This window comes from Mandrillus leucophaeus, unplaced genomic scaffold (assembly GCF_000951045.1).
Source record: "Mandrillus leucophaeus isolate KB7577 unplaced genomic scaffold, Mleu.le_1.0 Scaffold359, whole genome shotgun sequence".
NCBI classification, from domain to species: domain Eukaryota; kingdom Metazoa; phylum Chordata; class Mammalia; order Primates; family Cercopithecidae; genus Mandrillus; species Mandrillus leucophaeus.
In genome coordinates this window covers 2,499,994-2,512,602 of record NW_012103798.1, presented here as the reverse complement: position 1 = coordinate 2,512,602, position 12,609 = coordinate 2,499,994, and the positions used below count along the sequence as shown (strand labels likewise).

The window sequence follows — 12,609 nt, the reverse complement described above, 5'->3', positions numbered from 1 at the left end:
TTTATGCCTGTAAATTTTAGGACATCCTGAGCTGACTGAAATTACAATTCTATTAAAGTGTCAGGAAATTAAAGCATGTAAAACATCATAAATATTCCCCCAATATAATGATTACACCATGCTCTTCCTTTAGCAAGTTACTATTTATTTAAAAAAAAAAAAAAAATTCTCGGCCAGGCACAGTGGGTCATGCCTATAATCCCAGCATTTTGGGAGGCCAAGCCAGGTGGATCACCTGAGGTCAGGAGTTTGAGACCAGCCTGGCTAACATGGTGAAACCTCGTCTCTACTAAAAATAAAAAGATCAGCCAGGTGTGGTGGCATGCACTTGTAATCCCAGCTACTTGGAAGGCTGAGACAGGAGAATCACTTGAACCTGGGAGGTGGAGGTTGCAGTGAGCTGAGACCGTGCCACTGCACTCCAGCCTGGGCAACAGAGCAAGACTCTGTCTCAAAAATAAATAAATAAATAAAATAAAAAATTATCTTTCATTGAAATTTAATGGATCATGCATTCCTAATCAGAAAAAAAATGAAGTTACTTCCATTTTGAAAAATATGTATAGTAAATTCTGGAGAAAAAAAAATGGTGTCTTCTATTTCCTTATTTTTCCACAAATTAAAACCAGGTGATATACATATTTTTTATATATATATGTATGTATATATACATATAGGATGCCATTTCTCAATGGAGAATAGATTCACTTTCCAGGATTAAAAAACAAACAAACCACACGCACACAACTCAACTAATGCAAAATTCATTGTGTGAATGTTGACACTAGATTTCCTTGACACTAATTTTTCTTGCAACTATTAATATAACTATTAATAAAAAGATAATACATACTGACAAGACCTTACATTTCTTTTTTTGAAAATATCACCGTTGATTAAAAATGTTGAAATTTTTTTCTTATGCAAACATATTTTATTGCTGTGCAAGATTGCCCTCTTGTGTTTTCTCTCGTTAAGTCATTATTTTTTATTGATTTAATATTAGCTTTTAACTTTTCCGTCTAAAATTAACTCATTACTAAACAAACTTCAAAGCCATTTATTCCAAACCACACAGATCAGAAGTTAATGTTAGTGTTATGGTTTGTGGTACATAGTGTACCTTTTTAAAGATGTGAACTAGTTTATAATAAACTACGGCCTAAGGGTAAGAAAAAGCAGAGTCAAACAGAAGTAAATACATAAAGAAAAAATTAGAATAATACCAAGGAATTCTAAAGCCCTGATACTAACTTCCTACATTAATGATACAGCCAATTAGTCTATTAGTATAGGTCTAGCTTAATATCCTTGTGGTCGATTTCTTCCTTTGCTTATTTAATTACTATAGGTACATAAAAACACTATAACATTCTTTATTATTTTGAAATTGCTTCCTTGTATATTAATTAGCAGTTTCCTTTTAAATATTGGCTAACTAAAACAAGTATTCTCATATGTTGTTAGTGGAAATGTAAATTTGGTACATGCTCTTTGTAAATTAAATCAGCGGCATACATTAAGAACCTTAAAAAAATAATTAGGGGCTGGGCATGGTAGCTCATGCCTGTAATCCCAGCACTTTGGGAGGCTGAAGCAGGTGGATCACTTGAGGCCAGGAGTTCAAGACCAACCTGGACAACATGGTGAAACCTCGTCTCTACTAAAAATACAAAAATTAGTCAGGTGTGGTAGCATGCGCCTATAATCCCAGCTACTCAGGAGGCAGAGCCAGGAGAATTGCTTGAACCCTGGAGGCAGAGGCTGCAGTGAGCCAAGATCATACCACTATACTCCAGCCTGGGCAAGACAGCAAGACTCTGTCTCAAAAAAAAAAAAAATTAGGTTTGCTTCTAGGAACTATTACTATTATTATTATTATTATTATTGAGACAGAGTTTTGCTCTGTCACCCAGGCTGGAGTGCAGTGGCATGATCTCTGCTCATTGCAACCTCCACCTCCCGGGTTCAAGCAATTCTCCTGCCTCAGCCTCCCAAGCAGCTGGGACTACAGGCATGTGCCACCATGCCCAGCTAATTTTTTAATTTTTAGTAGAGATGGGGTTTCACCATGTTGGCCAGGATGGTCTCAATCTCTTGACCTCATGATCCACCCACCTCGGCCTCCCAAAGTGCTGGGATTACAAGGCATGAACCACCGCACCCAGCACTTCTAGGAGTTATCTTAAGAGCATAATCCTAAGCATCCAAGCAATTTTATGTCCAAACTGATCATCATTGCCTTATTTATAGTGCAAACATTAAATAAACATTATAGTGCTGCTTTCCCTTCCAACACTTTGTTATTTGGAGGAAGAACAAAATAGAGTTAGGCGATGAATGCCTCCACCATAACCTAGGCAAGGTCCTGTATTAGATTAGATTGGAATGCAATCATACAGTGAAATCTTTTGCAATGAATAGAATTTTAAGGTAATATTCAAAACAACACAAACTTTTAAAGTGCTATGATGTTAAGTTTAGAAAAATCAGGATATAAATGTATATGTATATGTGTATGCGTGTGTGTGTATCATAGTAATCTAAAAGCAATCCTCCTGAAACTACACACAAAGACTAAAATGTAATGCCTCAAAATATTACTAGTGGTTGTCCTTTGGTTGTGGCATTATGTTGGGTTTTTCTTCATTTTTCACTTGTCTATATTTTCCATGTTTTTATGTTGAACATGTATTACTGTTGTAAGAGATGAAATCCCCATGTTCTTATATTGGCAGAATTGAGGTATTGCGCCTGTTTATACAGATCAGGAATTCTGCGGGCTGTACAAGCTCAGAAAACTTCTCTAAAGAAAACCAAAGCTTCAAGGTGGGCCTGGCCAGGGCTCATGCCTATAATCCCAGCACTTTGGGAGTCCAAGGCAGGAGGATCAGGAGTTCAAGACCAGCCTAGGCAACATAGTGAGACCCTGTTTCTACAAAGAATTACAAAATTAGCTCAGCATGGTGGTGCACACCTATGGTCCTAGCTACTTGAAAGGCTGAGGTAGAAGGATCACTTGAGCCTTGGAGATTGAGGCTGCAGTGAGCCATGATTGTGCCACTGCACTCTAGTCAGCATGAAATGGGTGACACAGTGAGACTATCTCAAAAAAAATAAAGAAGGAGGGAAGGAAGGAAGGAAGGAAGGCAGGGAGGGAGGGAGGGAGGGAGGGAGGGAGGAAGAAAGAGGGAAAGGGAAGGCTAAGCTTCAGCAATTAGCTCAGATACAGCATCCAATTGAATGGCTATAGATAAGTGGGGTGCCCCTACCCCACTAAAAGAGTGGGGAAGGTCCTTTCCCTCCTGAAACTTTCCCTCCTAATACCTTATTATTTGGAGGAAGAGCAAAATAGAGTTAGGTGATGGATTCCTTCACCAAACAAGTAAAAGAGCAAACAAAGCAACCATTTATTAAGTATTAATGCATGCTAGGTTAGTTGAAAAGGGTCAGAAGCTAAATGTGATGAGAGGCTGAACAAAAAGAAGGATGATTACAGAACTTTAGCCATCTTGTAGGACCTCCTCAGCTTGCAATTTTGCAACAATCTTTCCCTTATTTCTCATCCCCACTGCCAATAGCAATCCCTTTTCCAGACTGCAGTAAGAATGATCTTTTCAAAGAGCAAATCTTCAACAGATTCCAAGGGTACCTTGGAATAAAATTTAACCCCCTTGGGGTGGCTGACAAGGCCCTTCATGATCTGGTTTCAGCTTTCTCATCTTACAGACACATTCTGATCTTCCCAGGCTTCATCTCTGGTGTTCCAGCTTGGAATGATCCGCCCTGTATTGTTTGTCTAGCTAACTTCTGCTTACCCTACACGTCTCAGGTTAAATATTGCCTTTATTGGGAAACCTTAGTTGCCCTTGCCATGTGCATCCATTGTAGTCACTATTTTCTTTATCATAGCCCTTTCTGAATGTTACTTAAATCTCCGGTTTAATTGTCCTTCTCCTCATCCTGACTAGGATCTGTGATGGCAAGTGCCGAGTCTGCCCTGTTCCTCATGCTACGTATAATGCCTAGCAGGGGAGCAGCTATTGTTCATTGAATGAATGAATAAGTGGGTGATTAAGTGAGTTAATCTGATCATATTTAATTTCTCAAAAACTTTCTTTGAATAGGTACTCTAATTGATGCAAGTACATATCAAACTAAAGAAGATATCCATTTTGGGATGGTAGTGGTCTTGGGGATGCTGTGAGTACTTCATTCAGCGCTGAAGTCCTAAATTCTGTTCCATGTTCATGGGTGCATAGTAGTCCCCCTCTATCCACGGTTTCACTTTCCATGGTTTCAGTCAACCACAGTGTGAAAATATTAAGTGCAAAATTCCAGAAATAAGCAGTTCATAAGTTTTAGGTTGCACACTGTTCTGAGTCACCTGATGAAATCTTATACCATCCCACTCTGTCCCACTCAGGATGTGAATCATCCCTTTGTCCAGCATATCCATGCTGTTTGTGCTACATGTCTGTTAGTCACTCAGTAGCCAGTTAGGTTATCAGATTGCGAAAAGAGTATATATAGCGCACTATCCATGGTTTCAGGCATCCCCTGGGGACTTTGGAACATACCCCTGCAGATAAGGGGGGGCTACGACTTGTATTTGTGTTTATAGACTTTAAGGGATTTCTAAAATTAGTTTTTCAAGTCCCTGTGGGAAAAAGTAAACATCCTGATACATTGAGGGATTGTTTTTAATCCTTACAGACCTCTTCATCTAACAATAGGGGATATTCATTAAATGTTCATAAAAAATCTTTACAGACACCAGAAAACATTTGTATAATATTAAGGCTTTTAAAAGTACACAAATTTCATGTGCAGAAAAAGCTGATCTCTCCTATATAAAAAGAAGTGTACATATATTTACATAATAAAAAGATGGGACGTACATAAAAGTATATATTGTAATTATTTCTGAGGGTCATCTTGTGTAAAATACTTTGCTTTTTTTTACTCTTTTTAGTTTTTCTCTGTATGAGCACGTATTACTTTTGTTAAAATACCAAGAGTTATGTAAAAAAAAATCTTTATAGTAAGATGAATTTCTTTAAATGTAGGCAGCAGTTTCAAAAAATGTTTTAAGACTAAAGAAGAGCCTAGAGGCAGTTAACCAATTGCATAGTTACTTGAAGTGAATTAGGGGAGAGGTTAACTTGGGCTGTACCATAGAATTAACTCTTGAAATAGGCCATAAGCAGTAGTTCAGACAGCTGGTCAGGGAATGTCCTGCACCACCTATCTCAATAGATCTAGGAAGTGGCTTTCTCTTTGCTTAACAATAGGTCCAGTGATAAGCAAAACTGCCCTCCTTCAAAGCTCCCTGAAGTGCAAAAAGACTAAGGAAGATCAAAGGAACCATTAGCCACTCCCTGAACTTCAAAGGTTTCTCCTATGGGAACTCTGAGAAGCAGCTGTGTGTTTGTACATTACATAGAAACTTCCATTACTGTGCATAAATATAACATGAGAAATATCTTGGTCACTTTATTCTTTCAGTTTCCTTACTATGGTTGCACTTTTGGGTTGACAGTTTTGTAAACACATGAAAATGAGGAATGCATCAAAATATATTAGGAATAGAGATCTACATACCCCAATAAGCATTGTGACACTATTCTACTCTTAGCATATCATTTTGTCCTTTCTAAGCCTTGTTTTTAAATGTCTTTATTGTTTCTATATTTTCTCACTCAGAGACAAAGTAATGAAATAAACATTTTGTTTCACATAACTTGTGTTTTAATGCAATATTCAGGCAAAGTTTACAAAATCATTTTCCTTTCCTGAACTGGCTTCACAGAGTCTGTCCCCACAATGATGGAAAATGTCCCTTCACTAAAACATGTGATGCAGGATGTAGTGAGCTAAAGCTAAAATAATTCAGTCAACCGCGTGTATGTAGACTGTTGTACTGTTATTGAACGCATTGCCTCAAAGTGTTCATTTTAATAATAAAAAATACATCTGGAGCCAGGCGCAGTGGCTCATGCCTGTAATCCCAGCACTTTGGGAGGCCAAGAAGGGTGTATTGCTTGAACTCAGGAGTTCAAGACCAGCCTGGCCAACATGGTGAAACTTTGTCTCTATCAAAAATGTAAAAACTTAGCCAGTTGTGGTGTCGCATGCCTGTGGTCCCAGCTATGGAGGAGGCTGAGGTGGGAGAAGCACCTGAGCCTGGGAGGTGAAGGTTGCAGTGAGCTGAGATTGTGCCACTGCACTCCAGCCTAACTGATAGAGAAAAACCCTGTCTCAAATAATAATAATAATCATCATCATCATCCTCCTCCTCTGTGATTATTTTAAGTAAAATAACCTTAAGACCCAAGTATATCATATATGTGATGAGAAGTTCTATATAAGTAAATTTAGTTAAAGCTATATACACCAAGAGTGAGATCTACATTCTGAAAAGGTATAGAACAAGATCGATCTTTTATTCTTGTATTCAAAATAATGTATTATGTATATACCAATAAAAAGAGGAATAAGATGTAATTCCTACCCTTAAAAGACTTCCATTCTAGAAGAAGCAACAGACAAACAACGATCACAGAAGTCTGCAGCACTCACAGAGTAGGGAGAAGCCAGTTTTGCAAGAGGTGGGGAGGAGAGAGTGTGTGTGTGTGTGTGTGTGTGTGTGTGTGTGTGTCTGTCTGTCTCAGAGAGAGACAGAGAGAAAGAGAAAAGAGAGGGAGAGGGGTGCATTACGAGGGGTGATGATTCCAGGGACCATCATGTGCTCATGTGCAGCATGAGCACAGACAGACAGGCCAGAAATCATCTTTCGGCAACTGCAAGTTACTCAATTCAAAGGTCATTCATTTATATATACAATAATTATTAATTGAATATTTTGGGTTGAAGTTGTGAATGGCAAGAAGTAACTGCTGCTTCAAGGTAAGATTGCCAAAAGGGCTTTGTTTATGTAGTGAACGTAAGTGGTTGCTTTACCAGCATCCACTCCACATTCTTCTTCCTAACACAAACCCAATTTTGTTTAGTATACATCCCTTTTCCACACACCCACACACCTCCAAGGAAGCTCGCCTCACTCTGTCCCCTTCCAGTGATTGACTCAGAAATAGTGTGTGATATATTCTAACCAAGAATATAGCCAGAGAAGTTTGCTAGAGATTTCTGGAAAAGTAAATCTGTGAGGGTTACTGAAAGCGTCTCCCTTCTTCTCATTGGGCATGAATAAAGAAGCACTTAGTCCCAAACACTTTGGGCAGCCATATTATAACAATGAAGGAAATCAGCATTAGGATGGAGCTGACTCTGTGAATGGAAGGAGAGAGACAGAAACTTGGGTTCACAATGATATCCTGAAACAACTAATCCTGAACCTCACTCTGCCTCTGACTGTCACATTTCCTTATTTTTTTAAAAGCCAGATTGAGCTTGTGGCCAAAGCACCCTCACCAAAGTTTAGATTTGATTATTAGGCTATGGGAGTCACTGAAGAGATTTAAGCCAGGGAGTGCCATAATACGTTTGTATTTTGTAAGGGTGGTAGTGGTAGAAATGTTGAGGATGGATGGGTGAGATGGGAGACCGGCTAACATTTACGGGGTCTTCCTATATGCTCTGTATTAAACACTTTTCCTATAATAATTCATTTTACCCTTCCAAAACCCTACAAGGCATGTAATATTATCCATATCTGACATGAGGACTCTGAAGCCCAGACACATTAAGTTGTCAGCACCACACAGTCAGTAATTGGCAGAGCCAGGATCTGAACTCTAATTTTATTTAGATACTCCTTCATCCCCCAGCCATATACATCAGGAGAAGCTCACCTCATACCTCAAACAGGACTGACTGACATAAGAGTAAATCCAGCCCCTTTCCAGTGTCTGGCTCAGGAATAGGCCAGTGATCCAATTCTGGTCTGACTTCTGACCACCAATTCATAGGGTTATCATAAGAAGTAAATGAGCTATTATTTATAACATGCTTAATACACGGGAAGACCACAATAAATGGTAGCTATTGTTATTATTAAAAGCTTCTATTATCAAGAACAACTGAGAAAGAATGTCCAAAGGAGGGCAAGAGAGAGTGGAGAAGCCAAGGGAAGAGTTTCTGGAAGGGCATGGCAGGATGAAATGCCACGATAGAATAAAGTGATGTGAGAACTGGAAGAGTCTATTTAGGACATAACAGGTGATTTTTTGCCAGAGTGTTGTTTGAAGAAGGGCTGAGATTGCAGCCAACCCACCAATGAAGAGTGAAATTGCACCTGAGTAGAGACAGTGGATGGCTATTGCAGATTAGGAGTTTGTGGTGAAAAGGGGGCAGGAAAAGGATGGTAGCGGGAAAAGTCTCTAAAAGGGGCATGTTTATAAACTTTGAGGCAGTAGCTAGCAAACATAACATGGAAAATTCAGGAGAGACAAACAATGATGGGACAGGTTCCAAAGCAGACTGAAAGAGACAGCATTAAGCCCACAGGTAGAGGGAGGTATTACTCATGAAGAATTGACGCATCTTCCACCCTCTTCAGACGGGGGGGGGGGGAGGAGGTAAGGGTAAGTTCAGATACAGATGAACTTATAGGCATGGCAGTAGAAGGTGCACCTATGAAATAGTTCACTTTTCTTAGTGAAATGGAGGCAGGGTTATGTGCTGAGGGTGTGAAGCAAGTAGTGGTTGAGGATAGTTGCTGTTGGATGAAGCTGGCATTGGAGACAGGTTAAAACAATTCTACACAGCTGAAGGCACAGCTAAATTGGAGACCAAACATTTTCAGTGGCTCTAATATGTAGGAATATATGATTCTCTCCAACATGTCTCACCAGCCCAGGTGTATCTGTGAGAATCATCCTGACCATGTCTTCAGGCATGTTATGAAGAGTTAGTGTGAGGCTGAAAGTAATGGAAATGGGGACCATTTGACCATAACCAACGGTCTCTGGTTCTTCATAGTCCTCAGAGGCCTCAGTGCTACACACAAAATTGATGTCTACCTACAATTGGGACTGCCATCCACTACTGGCAAGGGGAAAGAAGGTTAAAGAACAGGCTGCCATTCCCCAAATTCAAAGGGAAGAATCAAACTGTTAGCCCTTTATCTGGACATCTCAGAGTGTTCTAAGATTACAGGTAGTACAACAATATACTAATATTCATCCTTAGGTTAAATTCTTCAGCTCTCAAGTTTGATGTATGTTTTCTTTCATTCAAGATGAAACAAAGTTAAGGACATTGATTTTCAGGGCTTTATGTATAATAGATAGGATTACAGGGATTAAGAACCACATGACATGTAAAATAAAACTACACAAATATTTAAATTATTTAGTATGTGTGCCTATGGCATATAACAATGCCATCCTGCTGTGTCAAGGGAACTTAAAGCATCTTTCCATTATTCATTCCCACAGTTACCTTTCAGGTAGGTACACAGCTAGGTTTTCTCTCTAAACCTAACCAATAAGAGAAAAATGCCTCACTGTTAGAAAGAATTAAAAAGAAATTGTTCTCCTTCCAAGCTGATTTCAAGATATTGCTTTAGGATGTTGTTTTAAAATTGCTGTTGGTTATTTTAATTGATTTAATGAAAAGTTTTTTTTTTTCTAAAAAATTAGGCATGTTCTCTTCTTCCTCAAAAGAGAACAGTAGTAAAAAAAAAAATTACTTGCTTCATAGGATATTACAAAACAATGAAAATATCAACTAACCGCACAGAAGAGTATCACTGCCACACTTACCTTGCTCTCAGCCCTTTCTTTCCTACGAAGTATTGCTCATGGAGGTAGTTGTTTTTTCAGTCTCATAATAGTAAATATGTCTAAAGCATTAGAGTGAACTAATCCTATTTCTATGCCTAATATAATGCTATCATCCTATCAAGTAAACATGAATCAAACATAAAAGATTTCATAAGTTATAAAGACAATTTAAGAGAAGTCATCTGATTTAGAAGGCCAACATTGTAGTTTTCATACTGGGATATAAAGAAAAATCACTGGGGCTGAGACATTAGAATTACCCCACTAGTATTGAGAAGGTCAGAATTTACTTTGTCATTATAAACATTCTAGGTTACTGAATGAAAAACTGGTGTACTTCAGTCAAAAAGCTTAACAATTTCCCTTTTATGTGTTTGATATGTGAATACAAAGTGAATAACATTTATTTCCTGACCTCAAGAAGGTCCTTACAACTCTCAGCTTTCTGAAAACCACTTTGAGACAACATCTGGTCAGCTCCTCAGTCTGACAGAGCTCAATGCCAAGTTGCAACACAGAAAGAACAGGAAGGCCTGCTGCCATTCATTCTCTACAGTGAAGGTACATGGTTTTTAGGAAGGGCTTACATTTCAAAGTGAATGACTGAGAGGTATGTTTCTAAGTAAAATTCACCCTTAAACATTTCTTATGGAATTATCTGGGGCCTCTTGGGCCAGCTTCTCCACCATGATTTGAACAGATCATTGTTTCACTGGCTGACTACCCAGGTTACACTTTGAAACTCTGAAAAATATGTATCTTTAAACAATGTATGCACATTTGGAAACATGGTTTTGTTTTGTGCTTAAGACAGAAATGAGATCACACTGTACTTATACATCTCATTTATATCCCCCACACATCAAGGTGTTTAGGTTTTTCAATGTATCTGTAGCAAGTTATACATTCTGAAAGTGGCCACAGCAGTATTTCTGGTCCCACATGCTCTTTGAGAACCTCGCCTCTCTCCACCAAGAGTAGAGTCTACTTCTCCTCCTCTCAAAACTGGATATAATTTTGTGTCTGCCTAGATATAATGCAGCAGAAGTGACACTACATAACTTTTTTTTTTTTTTCTTGAGAGGGAGTCTCCCTGTGTTGCCCAGGCTGGAGTGCAGTGGAGCAATCTCGGCTTACTGCAACCTCCACCTCCCGGGTTCAAGTGATTCTCCTCAGCCTCCTGAGTAGCTGGGACTACAGGTGTGAGCTACCACGCCCAGCTAATTTTTGGTATTTTTTGGTAGAGATGACGTTTCACTGTGTTGGCCAGGCTGGTCTCGAACTCCTGGCCTCAAGAGATCCTCCTGCCATGGTCTCCCAAAATGCCGGGACTACAGGCGTGAGCCACCGCACCTGATTAGAGACTACATGACTTCTAAGGCTAGGTCATAAAGGACAATATGCTTTTGACTGACTTTCTCGCACGATACTTGCCGTTGGAACCCAGCTACCAGGATGTGACAAAGCCCAAACCAATCAATGCTAAAAGACCACCGGGAGAGGTCTACATGGACTAAAACTGAGGCCTCCAGCCTTTAGCCTGCATCAACCACCAGCTGTGAAAGTGAAGTTTTCAAGTAATTCTACTCCTCAGCCTTGGAGTCTTCCAATTGAAGCCCTACGCATAATGGAGTAGAGAAAAGCCATCCCAGCTGTGCTCTGTCTGGATTTCAGAGCCGCAGAATCTATGAGCATAATAGTTATTTTATACGTAGAGTTTAGATTATTGCAAAAAGTTGCAAACATGTTCCGTCATTGAATTATATGCCGCAAACGTCCATCTGCGGCACACCAAACCAGCTGTATAAATCAGGTTTTTAACACAACCGAATTTGTTCAGTGTGCGAGTTACATACACTGCCTCAGCTCACACCTGCCGGGAGTCAACTGTGGACTAGAGCAGAAGGAGCCCAGTCACAAGCTCAAGTTCTATCCCCTTTGCACTCAATAGGCAGATCCCTTGGGAGGATCAGGCCACCTGTTTACCAGTGAATTCTTCCTAACCTATTTGTGTCACAAGTTTAGGATTGTGCTTCTTAGCTCTGGTCACAGTCTTTCACCATCTCGCTCTAACCCTTCCCCAGGTGTGCTCGCAATTGCCCAACACCTGTCAGTCACTTTTGCCTCCAATTTTACTGGGCGCGAGGAGCAGAGTAAGGAGAGAGAAGAGGGCTGATTCCCTTGCCGCTAAGTGGCAAGGGCCAGCTGAACTTAATTCAAACTGCAAACGACCACGTTTCGACAGCCATCCCCATATTTTCACAGCTCAAAGCTTCCTTTCCTTTTCGGTCGGCTTCCCTGATTTGCTCCATTTTTAATCGCTCCTCCCCCACCCTCCTTGCCCCTGGTCAGGGCAAACATTAAACGCTGTGCAGCTTTAAAAAGGCATTTTTAGGTGACTTGTAAACGGCTGGTTCCACAGGCCCCGAATTGGCGAGATTCGCTACAGCTCCCAGTGCACGGTAGACTTGAAGCAGGGAGCGCCTGCCCGGTCCATCCCTCCCCGGCCCCGCGTGGCAAGCACCACGGGTTGAGGCGCCCCAGAACCGAGGAGAAGGGTTTGGGAGGCTGTGACTCCAAAGCCCTCGGCAACTTCCCGGCCCCACAGCCCCACCCACTACCACGCGGCCTTCCCCGCAGCCCGCAGGAGACACCTTCGTCCCCGCCCCTCCACAGGTCACCTCCCTCCACGCCCCTCTCTCTTGGCCGGGGCAGCCGGCAGGCAGGGAAGTGTCGTAAAGCCAGGCCCAGGAAACTTTACCCGGGGTAACAGCCGAGGCGCTTTACGGCGACGGCGGCTGAGTGAGAGCCTTGGCGGCTGTGGAGGCGGCCGCGGCTGCGAAGGAGGCGGCCGCAGTGG

At 40.7% G+C, this 12,609-nt stretch overlaps 1 protein-coding gene across 1 annotated transcript in view; it reads left to right on the top strand.

The window, feature by feature from the left end:
- Nucleotides 1-12,609, top strand: part of NAA30 (N(alpha)-acetyltransferase 30, NatC catalytic subunit) — a 73,031-nt gene that overhangs the window by 38,591 nt on the left and 21,831 nt on the right. Inside the window, exon 2 of the mRNA XM_011989611.1 lies at nt 12,172-12,484. Coding sequence (XP_011845001.1) covers nt 12,172-12,484 — 313 coding nt within the window. The remainder of the gene's footprint in view (nt 1-12,171; nt 12,485-12,609) is intronic.